The 15,982-nt window shown below is 41.6% G+C and overlaps 2 protein-coding genes across 2 annotated transcripts; both read right to left on the bottom strand.

The window, feature by feature from the left end:
• Positions 1 to 40: 40 nt before the first annotated feature.
• sigirr (single immunoglobulin and toll-interleukin 1 receptor (TIR) domain) lies at positions 41 to 5,541 on the bottom strand. Its single transcript, XM_037451831.2, has 10 exons — positions 5,288 to 5,541; positions 4,125 to 4,394; positions 3,680 to 3,887; positions 3,411 to 3,532; positions 2,797 to 2,955; positions 2,564 to 2,707; positions 2,077 to 2,179; positions 1,778 to 1,928; positions 1,382 to 1,559; positions 41 to 535 (listed from the first exon to the last, which is right to left on the bottom strand). Exons 1-10 carry the CDS (start codon positions 5,355 to 5,357, stop codon positions 366 to 368), a joined length of 1,575 nt encoding a protein of 524 aa, XP_037307728.2. The 5' UTR covers positions 5,358 to 5,541; the 3' UTR covers positions 41 to 365.
• A 612-nt stretch (positions 5,542 to 6,153) lies between these two features.
• Positions 6,154 to 15,046, bottom strand: LOC119196268 (anoctamin-9). The gene is made up of 24 exons (XM_037451817.2): positions 14,438 to 15,046; positions 13,621 to 13,695; positions 13,377 to 13,499; positions 13,151 to 13,287; positions 12,983 to 13,032; positions 12,841 to 12,899; positions 12,477 to 12,556; positions 11,665 to 11,799; positions 11,487 to 11,580; positions 11,343 to 11,403; positions 10,413 to 10,495; positions 10,224 to 10,328; positions 9,935 to 10,099; positions 9,817 to 9,853; positions 9,595 to 9,706; positions 9,301 to 9,358; positions 9,077 to 9,174; positions 8,776 to 8,972; positions 8,534 to 8,686; positions 8,300 to 8,447; positions 8,094 to 8,216; positions 7,659 to 7,749; positions 7,435 to 7,547; positions 6,154 to 6,701 (listed from the first exon to the last, which is right to left on the bottom strand). Exons 1-24 carry the CDS (start codon positions 14,456 to 14,458, stop codon positions 6,668 to 6,670), a joined length of 2,352 nt encoding a protein of 783 aa, XP_037307714.1. The 5' UTR covers positions 14,459 to 15,046; the 3' UTR covers positions 6,154 to 6,667.
• Positions 15,047 to 15,982: the final 936 nt, after the last annotated feature.

Below are 15,982 nucleotides of genomic sequence, written 5' to 3'. Positions count from 1 at the left end.
AAATTGCCAGGTATTTTGTCAAATTACTTTATTGGTGTGTTTGTTGTGTTATCAGTCTGTTTGCATTACACACAGATAACTAGCTGCACAGAAACTAATGGGTTTGAAAACAGAAACCGGTGTTCTGGGTTCAAATCTGACTTAATATTTCCGTCACATTTAGTTACTTATTTTTCCTGATTAACACAAATATTTCAAACAAAATAATTGCCTATGCAACAGAAAAAAATACAAAAAAGGTAAGCGGAAACAGAAACACTTTGATTTTAACGACACACTGTACATCAAATAAAAACATATTTTCTAGATGACTATGAAGCAATGCTAATGAAGATCTTCATGTAGGCGTGAGGGGGGGGTGTGGGTCACATGTCCTCACTGACCAGGCAGTAAAAGTCTGAGCGGGCTCCATAGTTACGTGATCCGAGGTCCGACACGTCGATGTCGGAGGACTTGGGCTCAGCTGCCGTGATGGGAGCCGCAGGGAGGACAGGAGCTTTAAAGGACAGAGCCTTGTACACAGGGAGGCGCAGCCCTGCAGCAGAAAGAGCAAAGGTCAAACATTGAATGCCCAAATGAATGCAAATACATTTTTATTTATATTATTCACTGCTCAAGTGTTGATTTTTATGTAATTTAATAACCATCCTGAATTTCATATTAGATTCTTGTTTCATTTCTTACACATGTTTTTCCCGGGAAGGAAAAGATCAGTTTCAACTTCGGAGTGAAATGCATTCTTAGTGTACAGTGACAGGGGACGCACAATACAAAGCTGGACTCATTCAAATAATCTTTGTAAAACATTTGTTTACCTCCTTTTGCAGAAATAGATGTTATCTCAAATTCGGAGGCTCATCATGTTATGTAATTTCCATCTGAGTTAAAGATTAACTGGAAATAAATCCATTAGATTCAAACTAGTATGAAACTACTATATTATATTTATATTTACAATTTTATTTGCTGTTTTTTAATTGTCTTTTAATTCTTGCATTTTATTTCACTTTATTGTATGATATGTTATGTGAAGCACTTTGAGTCTGCCTTGTGTATGAAAAGCGCTATACAAATAAACTTGCCTTGCCTGCATCAGTTTCGATTTACAATGTGTTTCTTATAAGATAAAAAAAGGTGGAGACTTGCAATGAGGCTATAACTTTTATATTCTAATGCTCATGCAACAAAAGTGCCAAACTGCACACAAGCATTTACATCTCTGGATTAGATGTAAGCATGCTTGCCTCGGTATTATAAAACAATAATGTAACACACCTTGCACCTTTTTGCCCGAGGTATCATTTCATTTGCATGTGCAAATAGAGTGAACCAAACATCAGTATTGGAGGACATATCTAGTGCTGTGGCTCTTGTTTCTCACCCAGGTCTCCAGCAGGGTCTGTGTCTGAGCGGCAGTCAAGGTACTCTGACTCGATGGTCAGCATGGGGTCCCTGTCGTCTTGTAGCAGAGTCTGAGGGTCGCCTGCAGACTCACTGTGGAAGACGACTCTGCGGGGCATCGCCAGGGCCAGCTCCTTCCAGAAGACGGAGGAAGGAGTCTGTGGAAACCGAATACGACCCGGTACACTTTCAAACCAAGTTCAAAGGGACTCAATGAAGTCTATAACATTATAGATAGGCTGCACGTAGGTTTACAATAATTTAATAATTCTGTGGAAATTTGCGTTAACATTATAAATGACTGTGACACCGTCACATTACTCACATTACTGCATTTTGTTCATAAAACATCATTGGGTATTATTGTGGCTCTTACCACCGAGTTGTGCCTCCAGGTGAGTATGGTGAGGCAGTGCTGGTGCTCACTGAGCAGCTGCTTGATCTCAGGCCTCATGCGCTTGGACTGACCCTCCAACATGATGAGGATGGGCCTCTGACACAACTCCAACAGTCGCAGAAGGCCCTGCCTGAGGACACGCACATCTAAGGTGTGTCACGGTAGGACATGGAGGGGAAACTGCTCCAAATTGCACCGACAGTGACCTCAAGTGGTATATTGTAACGTTACCACATTCATTTAACTCTTTAATTCTTTATACATTCAATTGGTCTGACCTGAAGTTATTGGAGCACCAGTCCTGCTCGAGGTAAGCGTGAGAGAGCAACACGATCAAACGCCGCGAGCGACTTATGTTCATTAGCAGCTCTGCAGACGGTTCTGGAGTCAAACAATAATGTTCAGCATTGTTAGAAAATAATCAACTTCACTTTATCTTTTTTTACTTATAGAGCCTGTTCCACAGACAGTGCTTAAACACAAATGTTAAGCAAATTGGACATGCATTTGTAAATATATTTAAAGTAAATTTAAATTACTTTACATGCATATCCAATTTGTGTTTACATTTTATTTTGATTAGAGAAATGTGCAGCTTGAGTGTTTTAAAGTGGTTGAAACAGGGGCTATAATAACAGAATAATGACTGTGTGAGCACAATCAGATTCTCCTGGATTTTCAAAGATGGAAAGTGTATTAAATATTAATTGAATGTTTCCTATTTACCCATTGTTTCCCCTCAAGACCAACAGACATAACTCTTACCTGAGCCTGGTAAAATATCATTGTCAGTGAGATGCACCTTGAGCGCATTTTTATTCTCCAGGTGGGGTTTGAGGATAAAGTTGACAAACTTCCTGTCGTGGTCATTATTCACATAAGAAATATAGGTGTCATATAATTTGCCATCTGCAGACATTGAGACAGAAACAGTGTTGTTAATACTACTGTACAGTCATTAACATGATTGCAACCTTTTATCACACCATAGGCCTCACCATTTAGATCGTTGGGGCCGAAGGAATTCCTGTACCAGAGTTTGATGTTCAAGTGACACCTGGAGTACACAACAGCAGCTACAGTCAGGAGCAGGAGGAGAACGACGGCTGCAATAACAGCAGATGTGTGGTTGGGGCCACCCGAGCACACAAACCGGTCTGTGGAGCAATAATGGGCATAAGATAAACAATCGATACACTTTGATTGAAGTTCATAACCCCGAAGTACAGAAAATGGATTTTGCCTCTAGAGTCATTGTTTACATCTGGGTCATTGCAGCTGTTAAGTACTGCACACATGTTTAATGGCAGCTAATTCAGGGAACAGTAACATGAATCAAATCAATTCTTGTGTTGAATCACGGGGCTGCCCAAAGAAAAGGAAATATGATACAGACTTAATGTATCCGTGGGATCAATAGAAGTGTGACAGCTGACAATGTATGTGTACCGGGCGGACTTTCTCCTGCTTCTCTGATCATGGCTACAATACACTTTCATATAGTTTTTATAGATAATGTATTTGTATAATTGTATTTTTTTTATTTGCGTATGCATGTCTCTAATCTCTGGGTGGGTTATATTTTGAGAAATAGTTGAATTAGTTGTCCTACTTGAGTACGGCAGGCTGAAGTCATACGAAATGTTCCTCACTGTGCAGCTGTAGAGCCCAAAGGCATCCAGCTCTGTAAAGTTGACCACCAGAAGACTGGTGACCATCACAGCAACAGGAGACCTGACATGCAGGACAGAAAATAGGATCTCCCATTAGAATACAGGACACGTTTTATTATTCAATTCAATGAGAAAGTGTGTCTGGTAGTTTACATTTTATATGCCGGTGCATTTAACTCATATTTTCAAAAGGAAAACGTAAATCTACCATGAAGATGTATTCTGGGTCTGAGGTGTGTGATTGGTCAGGGGTCGGCCGTCTTTACTCCACTGCAGCGTGGTGTCACACGGCTCTTCTGTTGGGTCCCATTGGAGTTGAGCGGTACAGTTTAGTGTCACGGTGCATTCTGCATTCGTCTGGAGTCCTTTCGAGACCCCATTTGGTTCAAATTTTGGGGCTTTGAAGCACCGGGAGTCTGTGGAAAGACACACCTCTCTTAACTAAATAGAGGCCTTCGTGTGCACTGCCAGGTACAGCCTGAAACTTTGCTGGAAGACATGCGTCATTGCAGGTGTAGTTTTCCAACTAGGCCCTTCAACCCCCCCCCCCCCTCCCGATACAAGCTCTTTGTTTACATTTTTCTTCGTGTGAGAGCCACATGATCACAGTATCGGCCTGAGACGACTTCATTGCATGTGTAAATAATACTTACCTTTGACTATGAGACGCACAGTGAATGAGGTTGTGCTGTTGCTCCGTTGCGTACAGGTGTAATTTCCTTGATCTTGCAAAGTGAGGTTGGCAAACTCCAGGTATCCCTTCCCCACCTGAGCAGAGAGCTGCTGACAGTCCTTCTGCCAGGTCAGCTCAGGCTGCAGGGAGCTGCGGGGCTCCAGAGGGCAGTTCAGTCGATGCGGAGGCGACTGCTGCCCCACATTCAGCACGTGCTCCTCAAACCTGCTCTCATCCACACAAGACTGAGCTACAAAAAGAGAGACAGACGGGGGGGGGGGGGGGGGGGGGGGGTTACACAGTCTTTACATAGTGGATGCAACAAGACAACAAAAAATGACTTTGACTTGTCAAATTAAGTTGAATATTGGCACAATGAAGAAAACGGTTTGTCACATTGTGTGATTGAATACTTTTCAGCAAGCGATTTAACTTTCTACCATCCGCAGGTGGATGAACAGTTTGCATTAGCTCGGCCCAATTTCAGGAAAAGCGTTCAGGTTTGGTCATTAGCCTGAATGTCTTATGGTGCATAAAGGTGTTTACTCTCTCATCTCAACTCAGCCTAAGGGGGAGGGGGGGGGGGGGGGAGTGCTGACCCTGACGAAAGGGAAGAAAGGGGAGGGAAAAAACTGGTTGTGTGAGGACACGTTCAAAGCAAACAACTGATTATCCCGCTGAAATGCCCCTTTGTCAGGACACTTTTAAAACGTGCGCTGCCCCCTGGATTTGGACCTGTTATTCAGGATATTCAGCGCATGCGCCGAACTACGACTAAACCAGCACAACTGCCCGCGCCGGTTCCTCTATGACTTCCCTTTTGTTTCATTCTTCCCTTTTTAAACCGTTTCTCAACCAACGTGAAACTCATCCGGGTCAGAAGTCCGGCTTAATTTTTCATGTTGCTAGGCAACAACATGTGACCCTGTGCACACTAACCACATGTGCACCGACCTGGTATTTACTCATCCAGCACCACATAAGCCTTGCAGTGACGAATAGTTTTCAAAGGTCAAATACACCAAAATCAACACCATCTGCAGCTCTCAACACATGCAGTCTATTTTAAACTTAAAAACAAAGCGTGGACCCATAATATGAGTAAATTCAAGTGAATGATGTTTTAAACTTCTCCATCCTTACCCTCGGCGAAGACGGACTTGTCCCATTTCCCGGTGAACGCCAACATAAAAACGAACACGATGAGAGCCATGAGGGGCAGTCTTCCTCTTCCTCTTCCTCCTTCCTCAGGTGGGTCGCCGAGTGAAGTGTATTGTGTAAAATCTACATCACCACCTATAAGATACGTATTATTACAGTTTCATTACAGTCTATGTGACGACGTAGACGCCAGCCTTCTGTTTGATCACCTGCACCTGGAGGTACCTGAAACTCGTCTGGCTATTGGCTCCCCGTGGTCACATGACGCCTGCACTGGCTTTCACCTACATGAAGTAATGGGAGGAGACACGAGAACTCCCGAAAGTACAACACCTACGTCATGCGTCTCGAATCTAATGATATCTATGGTATTTTTAATTCTCAGGGAGTCTTTTATTTAAGGTTTCTAAAGTATCTTCAAATGCACTATTTATACAGGAGTTATAAGTGGTAAGTAAATAATAAAGAATATCGAGGTTGTTATGAATCATACATGGTCATGAGTTGTAAAAAAACCTGAAGCAGTCCTCTCCAGCCTGTATAATTTCACTTTGAATATATATTTTTTAATTATTGATAAAGTTAAACTTTTGGGAGAGAGTGGTTAAGCTACCTTAAATTGTATCTACACATATGATGGTCAAAATGCTGTTTCAACAGATTTCAAGGGAACACTTGTTATCATATCCTTGTGCTTGGAATTCTGAAATGTAAATGTGTGGACTAAGAACCAAAGAAAATATACCCAAAAAAAGTCATCATGTGACTTCTATTTATGTTCATACTCCAATATGTAATTTGACCTGCATCTTATAACTGACATAGTTACATTCAAAAGACATTTCAGTAGTTCAAAGTTTTCTTCTTTATTCAATATTATAAAATATTATTATGCAAAACATTTTGTCTCTGGTTTACAAAAGACACGCTCAGACTGCGTCTGCAGTAATGACAATCATCACAGCGTTTTTTTACACTATAAGGCAACACCGTAACACACAATCCGTACTGTATGTGCAGTAGCAATATAAATTAAGTTTAGACCTATTAATAAAAACACTTACATGCGTCTCACAAATATCGAGATCCAAAAGTAAGCTATTAGTGCATTCTTACAATAAAATAAGAACAATCGTGTGGTCAGTAAAATCAGAGACTGTACACTTGTTTTGTTCATGAAAAATTAGTGTGACTTCAAAGTCGGTTTTGTAGATGAGAATCCAGGTAGATAGCAATTAACATGTGACTGCACACAATAAAAGAGAGTGGGAGCCCACTTTCTGCACTCTGCACTAGAAAGATGATGGCTTTGAAGCTGACTCAACACGGCGTAAGTCTGCACAATGTACAAACGTGTAAACTTTAGGTGTTTGAGTGGGGTCGCGCTTCGAATGAACTGCAAGAAAAAAACACACACAAAGGTTCATTTGTTGCAGTAGCTATGTCCAGGAAACAGAGCTACACACCAATACAAAGCACACCTTAAAAACATGTATAATACTTGTTAACACATAATCAGGAATCAGGAAACGTTTATTGCCTTTATACAGTATGTTAGACATACATGCATGACGGAAGACAGTACAATAATGACAACATAGTGCAGCAATAAGATAAAAATAAAATAAAAGTATAATAAATATATGTATACTATATATGCTAAAATAATATAATATATATATATATAAATAATAAATCGTTTCTAAGATCTAAAATATCTTGTGTATTTTATTAATCAACCATTATGCAAAAAATTATTTTTTGAATTTATTCATGAAGATGAATGCAGGCTTTAGAAACTCTAAAGTAAACACAGCACATGCAAGTGTGGGATAAAGCATGAAGGGCAAGAGGAAGTTTCTCAAAGTTTAGATTTTACACTAATCGGAATGTCATGAAAAACAACAGATAGACAGACAGAGAATTAGTACCGACAAGACACCTTGTGTCTTAAAACTGGATTAGTATGTGTCACATGATGGCCAAACCAAATCCACCGAATAAGATCAGCTGTCCGCTCAAATACCAGCCCAGTGCGCTTGTATAACATTTCAAGAACCAATGAGCAAGATTATTTATTATTTCCTTGGCTGCCACAACAATAAAACCACATATTACTTCTGACTCACCTGAGTTCTTCTTTTAGTCTGTTGAGTTTATCAAAGAGTCTATCATTCTTGACCTGCATGGGAGCACTCGGCACAAACCAGGCTGCAACAAACTTAAGTATGACGACAAAGTGCTGCAAGCAGAGAGGAATATGTTGGTGTGTTATCTTTGATACGTGAAAATGGGGTTTCATTAAATTCACTGATGCTGTTATAGACCAATGTTGTAAAAAATCCAAATTTACCTCAAAAAGGATGACAAATGCAAAGCGAACAGCTAAAATTAGCCAGAATTGTGGTGTCAAAGTGTAGTCATTGTCCCTGTAGTCTTTATACCTGTGGAAAAAAACAAACCAGAATGCGGACGTGATCCCTCTTATTAGTTGTTGTTTTCTCCAATCACACAGTTGATTATTCTGGCACTCGCTGCAGAAATAGTACCATTCAAGAAGAATGTACAATTTTTATTCATGTAGCACCTGAGGTCAGACAACAACAGTAACAGTACAATAGAAGTAAATGCAGTTATTAACACCGCTGCTACGAAGGGTGAGTGCTTTCAACTCTTTTGTTACACAAATTATGTGTTTTGACTTGCTTTTAACCACAAAATAAATTCTGACCTGATGGATCGTCAGCCATGGAAGACAAATAATGCAAAAAGTGAAAGTGGAACAAACCTGCAGTAAGAGACATTATATCCACCAGGAGAAACCATCTGACTGGCTGAAAACTCGTTGCCTATGTTCTGGTCATCCATTCGTGCAGTGGAGAGGGTGTTGTTGATGTATCCAGCCATGCAGCTTGAAAGGAAGAAAAACAAGCTATTTACTTTAAAAGTGAGGATCGCACAATACATAAAGAAAACTTTGAGGATAATTATTACTCAATATCCGTCACTGTGCCGTTGGCACATGGACCGTAGCGGTAGCGGTACACCAAGCGAGGGATGAAGTCCGAGGATACGCCGATGACCAGCCCGTTTGCAATGACAGCCAGGACACCAATGGCCTCCAACACGTCGATCCACACACCTGAGGGAAGGCGATGTGAGGAGAATGCCGTCTGCAGTGTAAACGGTCTGACAGCATTTGAACTCTCTGTCAAAAGTGATGCTCACCAATATCGTTGGTTTTCTTGGGAACCAGTCTGCGCTCCAGAGCGACCATTTTGATGGCGTCCAGGCGTATCTCAATAACATTATTAATGAGGGCTAGCAGAGGAGCGAGAGGAAACGCTGCCACAAATATGGTGGTAAAGCTGAACTGGATCACTAGGGAGAAATTAATAAATATATCATTTGCCACCACCGGTCCGGCGCCTATTGTCGTTTGTTGTTGAAGCGTTGCGCCGAGTACACACCCATCTCCAGGAACTCATGGAAAAGACTGAAGGAGTCAACATCGTTGAGACGGTAGTTGCTGACCCAGTCTCGAAGCTTGCAGTTGTCACACAGTTCAGCTCCTTGTTTGGCCTCGGATTCATCCTTCAGGTAGCAGTGGGCACATTTCCTCTGCAGCTTCTGGGTTCTTCGACTCTTAAACCACCTGCAGAACCAGCTGATGCCACAAAGAGACAGCTTTTAAAACACCCGACACAAAGTAAGTAAAGTGGATTTCACAGTGTTGTACACCATTTAATCAAAAATCGGATTCATACTCACGGGCCAGTGAACTCCAACACGTTGCTGATGGTTTGCTTCAGTACCATTATAATGGCCATTTGGATGAAGAGATCTGTGAGACATCCACTGGGATGACACTGCAAAGAGGTGAGTTACATTTTTTAAATGTGTTGAGATACAATTGTTAATGTAAAACAGCAATTTTTACTTAGAAAAATGGATGTTCAGTGCTGCTAAATGAGATTCACGTTTATGTCACAAACCTCTTCCAGCCTCCATTTCCCTGAAATTCGGACGTAACCACCAGGATGACCATTTATCCTGTCGTTAGTGTTACAAAAACCGTTATTAGGTTGAGATTATTTGATTTTAACAATTAAGAACAGTGACTTTCTTTTCTTTGGACATTCATTGAAGGTCCTTTAGCTTATGAAAATGTGTAGCATGGGTTTAGAGTCTAGAGCTGAGTTTCTTTAATGCTGATATAAATTAAATACGACACCACTAGAAGTCCAATATGCATAATGTTAATTATGGGATGGTCCACTTGCTCTTACCTGCCGAGAAAAAATGCCACGTAGAAGAGGGAGGAGAAATAGGTGAAGAACTGGAAGGTGAACATCTTGACAGTGAAACTCTTCTCTGTGGCAGCAAATGATCGTGTTTTCTCTAGTGAAGACATGCAGTTTTCAATGGGTCAATTGATCAATGGGTGGCAAAAATATAACACACCTGAAACAATTACGACCAATTTAAATATACGGGTAAAGTAAACAAACCTATTTCACAAAGCTTCATGGCGACAATCCTGTTGACCTGCAAAGACAAAGATATTGTGATAGTTCCAGACAATACCCCCAAAAGGAGACAGAGATGCACGTTGTGGGACCTGCGTACCCGTGTCATGACAGTGATGATGAGGAAATGCAGGACGGCCCCCAACATCATCGCTCCGCTGTTGGAGTGGTTGCTCAGGAACTCCCATGATCCCTCAGCCAAGAGCACTGCAGCAATCACCCTGAACACCACCAAGGCGTGTGTCAGGCCAATGATCACCAGTATCTGCGGAAACAAACAAAACAACACTCACTTCGGTCATCATACCTATGAGGGCCACCATTAATTATGAAACATCACCGGAACCAACACCTATATATTTATAGGGATAAAAGGACGGGTTACCCACCATAGCTGTGACACAGACCAAAACCAAGGTGCTGCGCAGATAGGAGTGCTTGTATTCTTTTGGATCGCAGTTAACATCGTTCACAATTTCCAGTATAAGTTCCTCCTACAGTAAAATACAAAGATACGCACGGTCATGGTTTCAGTGAGCATTTATGAAATGGGATGTTTTGTATAAAACTGATCATACCTCCTCCTCACACCAATCGGACACTTTCCACTCGCACACATAGGTAGCTCGATGTCTCTTCCAGAACTCCAAAAACAGTGTTGCTGTGAAGATCAATGATTTGTATGAGTCCATAGAACCTACTGGAACAACACTATGAACTACGAGTGAAAACAAAGATCCACTTCTGATGATAACACCTTTGATTTTTCCCTAAGCACACACAATATCTTTATTTACAGCATACTGACATCGAAGGGTTGTTACAAACGAAAATGAAGAGAATTACTTTTTGTTCTTAAGACATTCTTTCTCTTTTGCTGGAGGACTTCCACTTTCATTTGAAACATTCTTTCGCTTTCTGTAACTCACCCTTCCTGTACATACTTCCTTGTTGTATATCATAATGTAAGCACTTTTTAAAGACCGCAGTGACTGTTCACTTTACACCTCCCACACTGTGCTACTACATTTGTCAAAAAATGACACAAATTTGGTGAAACGGCTGATTAAGAAAGAGCATTTATATGTTCTTAGAGATGCCCCCATGGCCAGATGGCCTGGGCTGATTAACATGTACGAAGGCAGGACGAGTAGGTTTCCTCGGTGATGTGGCATCTTGTTGGCAGGGCATATCTCAGAGCTCAGAGAACATCCAGGCAGTTGTGTAAAATGAATGTGAGGCAGATAAAAGACTTGACTGTACCACTAGTCCTGTAAAGCCAAACGTGTTAAGGCAAATAAACAGTATCGGAGAAGAGGTCTGCATCTTGATTATTAAAGGATTTATCTGCATGTTTTCAATGTCTATAAAAGCAATCCTGCATCCGCAGCATGAATGATTGTAATACTTTCACTAATCTATTTTTAATAGCAAACTGAACATTTGAAACTAAGGACTAGGTCTACCAACACGAGAATAATGAAATCATATAGACAGACAAAACTCACCCCACACTGCCATGAACATTGCAAAGAGCACTGTGCCATCATTATCAAACAGCAGGCTCACCTGTAGGTAGACCAGGAGGCCGTTAGTGATCACAAACAGACAAATACACCATTCAGCCGTCTGAAATGAATGTGCTGATGTACCTTGGCGTATGTGCAGGTGTCAGAGAGCTGCCACACTTTGCATCTCTTGTCACAAAGGGGACACATTAGCGTGTCAGCCTCACAAACCTCCTTTCTGCAACACAGTGAGCACCATATTCATCACAGTGTAAATGCCAGGTTATGACGCAAGACACTCCGGAGCTGTGGAAAACCTTACATAAGAGGTGAGCTGTTGAAGAAGGCAAGACCATAAAGGAAGACTATGACCCCGATGAGGGCGGGCGGGATGAGCAGATATGTGTACCAGCCCAACCAGAGGAAGTACAAGGCCACCTTCTCCCCAAAGTAGTTCCTGACAGGAGAGCACACACACACACACACACACACACACACACACACACACACACACACACACACACACACACACACACAGAAGGAGAAAGTAACAAAAATCATAAACTTTACCTTCTGTCTATAATGGGTTTCACATGTGAGAGACACGTAGTGTACTGATAATACTGTTTGAAAGGGAAACATTGAAAAACACAACATTATACTTAACCAACATTCCCCAAAAGTGTTTAAAAATAGAGACAATCTATTTGAACTGGACTCAACATAAATTTGAATTACTCAACTGACGATTTACATTGCACAGTGTATGTTGTCATTTGTTTGGAGGGAAGGCCCTATGTGGGGATTAAAATCTCCCAGCTGACCCGTTGACCTGAATCTCACGCGTATCCAATTACTGTCTTCTCACTTAAAAGCGCATGATGCATGTTTGCGAAGCGCTCCGGAGTAAAACAGGTGAATCCGAAGACAACCGCTCTGATCTGTTCCAGCGCCGAGGACTGGGCATGATTTTTAAAACGATGAGTCAAAACAATGCCTGCTTTACGCGTGGGTGGCCACATGTATGCTGTTGTCTTGGTGTCTGCGGATCACGTGGCGAACAATAATGCTGCAATAACTGCAACTGTAAAATCGAGCAGGAGGATTAATAGGCTTCTGCGTTGCAGTCCAAACCTGACGGCAGTGATGGGTTGCCCTTGGAGACAGGCGGTCCATCGTGCCCAGTTCTCCTTCAGCTCTCTCTGTTTCTTTTTCTGAAAAAAATCCAAATCAAAGGAAACCATCAACATGGTAAACCTTGTAATCACAAAGTACACATATTGGAACTGAATACAGAAGCTTGCAATTTAGAAACACAATCTGATTCTGATCTAATCTGATTTTACCGACTGTTCACACGTATGTCCACATACTCCTGCAGAGTTTCACTTTGTCCACATACTCCTGCAGAGTTTCACTTTGTAATTTTAGGTTTCCTTTGTAAACGGGATAGAACAAGGAGTTCACACAGGAGCAAGTCTTATGTTTGGATTTTTACCTCATGCAAGCAGAACTTTGCCTCAAAGACCTTCATCTTCATCAGATCCCTCAAACCCTCTAGGGAAAAAAGCAGATGAGTGAACAACATGAACGGTTAAGTGACCGCTCCACAATGAAGATTTTAAATACAGTTTTCTCACCTCCAGAATATATAAAGGTGTGATTCAAGATGTAGTGGACAATCCTTATCCTGAAACAAGATGAGTGTCACTTAAAAAGATGAACTTGCAGAAAGAGAAGATGCTTTAATTAGCATTTGTAAATGTTTAACACAACGAAAATAGCTATTGTACAGCAGCATGTTTTACCTGGTGCTGAGTGGTACAACGTTCTGATCCGAGCTCCAGTTACAAGCATCAGATACTTTGAGCAGATACCTGTACCTCTCAAAAATCTCTTTGGGCGCTTGAATCCCATAGAAGATGAGATCATCATCGATGATTTTCTATATGGGATGAATAGAGACCAGATCAATTAAAGATGAACCTTTCTGGCAGTCAAGAATATTTTCCCTGTTATTCATGTAAGACTTACGGTAACTTTCAATTTCTTTTTTTTCAGTTCTTCGATGTATTCCCTTTGCTTCTTGAAAGCTTCTCTCTCCTGTTTCTCAATTGTTTTGCCAACCAGGACGTAGTCATATGACAGAGGTGTGTGCTGAGTGGCGGCAATCATTTGGCAAAGTCAGACTTTCAGAATTGATATAGATAAATGTCATTCTGGGAATGAAGTGGCCTAGAATTAACTTGTTATTAAAAGGGACACGTTAACATCTTACCACAGGAGGGAGGGATGTCTGTTCGTTGCCGTTCTCTTTTACCACTCCCATCAATTCCAGTAGTTCAATACTGGGCTACACAACAAAATAGTGAAAAACAACAGTAGTCATTCAAGTTATGTTCAGCACATATCTTTAACAAAGTGATATTTTAGTTTCTTTGAGAAATCTCATTACCATTGAGTTCTTCAAAGCTATTTTTTGGCATTTCGATAAACACCAACCAAAGTAACATGGTCCCATTGTACTGTACAGACATACCGCCGATTTCTCCAAAACTAGGAAACTCTCACCAGAACAATCTCATTCATGAAAATGGGGGGAATTTTTTTTTAGTGTGAACTGTCCCTTTAATAATAATAATTATAATACAAAGCTTATGCAAACATGCAAAAAGGTCATCATCGTCAACATAGTCCTGATGAACAATGACGTGAGGAGCACCTGTCAGTGGTGAGTCAGGATCACCTGCAGTGGCATTGAGAGAAGAGAGTTACTTTGAACTGACTGAACCGCATGGCACGTCGGACACACCGGCACCGCCAGCACGGTGAAGGTGCGGCAGACCTGGACATAGAAATCTCAACGGCGGGATACCAGTGGAAGCTCATTATACATCCCATTCAACACTGAACACGGTGTGGTCTTTATGTATAGACAAGAGCGGCCCTTTGCCCAAAACTGGAAAGTGCAGAATTGGCAGGAATTTTGTTCAACATAACGTCACTGGATCAGCAGCTGGCCTCAGAACAGGTTAAGCCCGAAACGAAAAAGATATTATATATGCGTGTATACATGTGTGAATAAGATCACCCACCTGCCTCCTGTGGATAGGCATGATGAGAAGGTGCTGAATGCTGATGCGACCTCCGGGATCCCCCCCCAAAAAACCCAAGCTTCAGTCACCATCCAACGATCCCACAGCCTCTCAGTCCGCTCACCGATAGCTATGACATGACACTGCACAGGCACAAGGGAACTTCCGTACTTCCTCCCGGGAACAAACGTGTTGTACGCCTTTACCAGCTGAGGAATGTAAAAGCGACTCCACCTGTTGCTGGTGTCGCGGCGTGAATCGCCTCCGCCTTCGTTCCCTCGGCGGAGCGCGTCCCGCGGTGCGTTCAATGGACACACAAAACCAAACGGGTTGCCGATGCGTGATTTCGGCTGCTGCAGCCGGACAGAGACAGTCAAGTGCAATGAAATGGGATTTAAAAAAAAGAAAAATGTCTTGCCTCCTCCTCACTGATGTGAAATAACATGCATCCACCGCTAGATGGGAGCAGTGTCTTTGACAGCCGGTAAATCCCAGGTCGCCACTGACGTTGCTCACCGCTGTCCTTTGAGTCAAGACATTACTGCAGATTTCCCTCTTTTGAAAACAATCAGGACATCTCCACTTTTAGAGGAAGTGCCAAAACAAAAGTCATAAAACAAGGTAATCCTTGAAAAATGCATAAGATTGAGGGATTAACCAACATACATACATATGAAATTGTACTCAACTATAACCACGTAATTCTAATGGTGCTTGATCCTGTAATCTGAGATCAAACAAATGAAGCTGTTATATGGTAAAATCTCTTTTTTTTACTTACTTTCAAATAAGTTTGTCATACATTTGTGACTTGCTGTTTGAATGTATCTGTAGGCCCATATTTATGTATTCCATAAAACATTTAATATCTATGTGCTTTAAATACACAAGTATTGAGCCGTAGGCCTACTTGATATTTGTAAACTCTTGATGAGTTTGTGTGTGTGTGTGTTTCCTTATTATTTTACATTTACTTTGCATAGTCTTGTGACCCTAACACTTACAGTTAGGGCTGGCTCAGGTTAGCCTGGACCTTAGATCACAGCTTTTATCCAAAGTGACTTACATTGCATTATAACCCTTGCATTAGATTTTGCCTGGGGAGCAATTAGGGGATAGGTATCTTGCTCAGGGACACTTCGACATGACACATGGGGGCAGCCGGGATGGAAACCACCAACCTTGCGGCTCCCAGTGCATCACACTACTCCATGCGCCACCATCGCCCCCATAAGCTGCCTATATAAGCTGCTATAGGTCGAAACCGGGGAATTTCTTAGGACACACCATGCTCTTCTCTCATCATTAACTTTGATCCTTCCACAGAGTATTTGTGCTTTCTCCCCTCTCGGGTTTCCATGGATCATGGTTCTGTCCGGACCTGTTCCTGCCTCCTGTAGTGGGCCTGCTTACAACCGCTGCTGCTATCATCATTATTATTATTTGTAATATAAATCACATACACCTGGCTTACTACTTACAATGTTTGAATAATTTCTGTCATAGGAATTGAATGTATTGTACATCTTTTACGTTGTTCATTCC

The sequence above is a fragment of the Pungitius pungitius genome, chromosome 6 (genome assembly GCF_949316345.1).
Source record: "Pungitius pungitius chromosome 6, fPunPun2.1, whole genome shotgun sequence".
NCBI classification, from domain to species: domain Eukaryota; kingdom Metazoa; phylum Chordata; class Actinopteri; order Perciformes; family Gasterosteidae; genus Pungitius; species Pungitius pungitius.
Note: the sequence above shows the minus strand (reverse complement) of the source record. Positions and strands in the feature narration are given on the sequence as shown.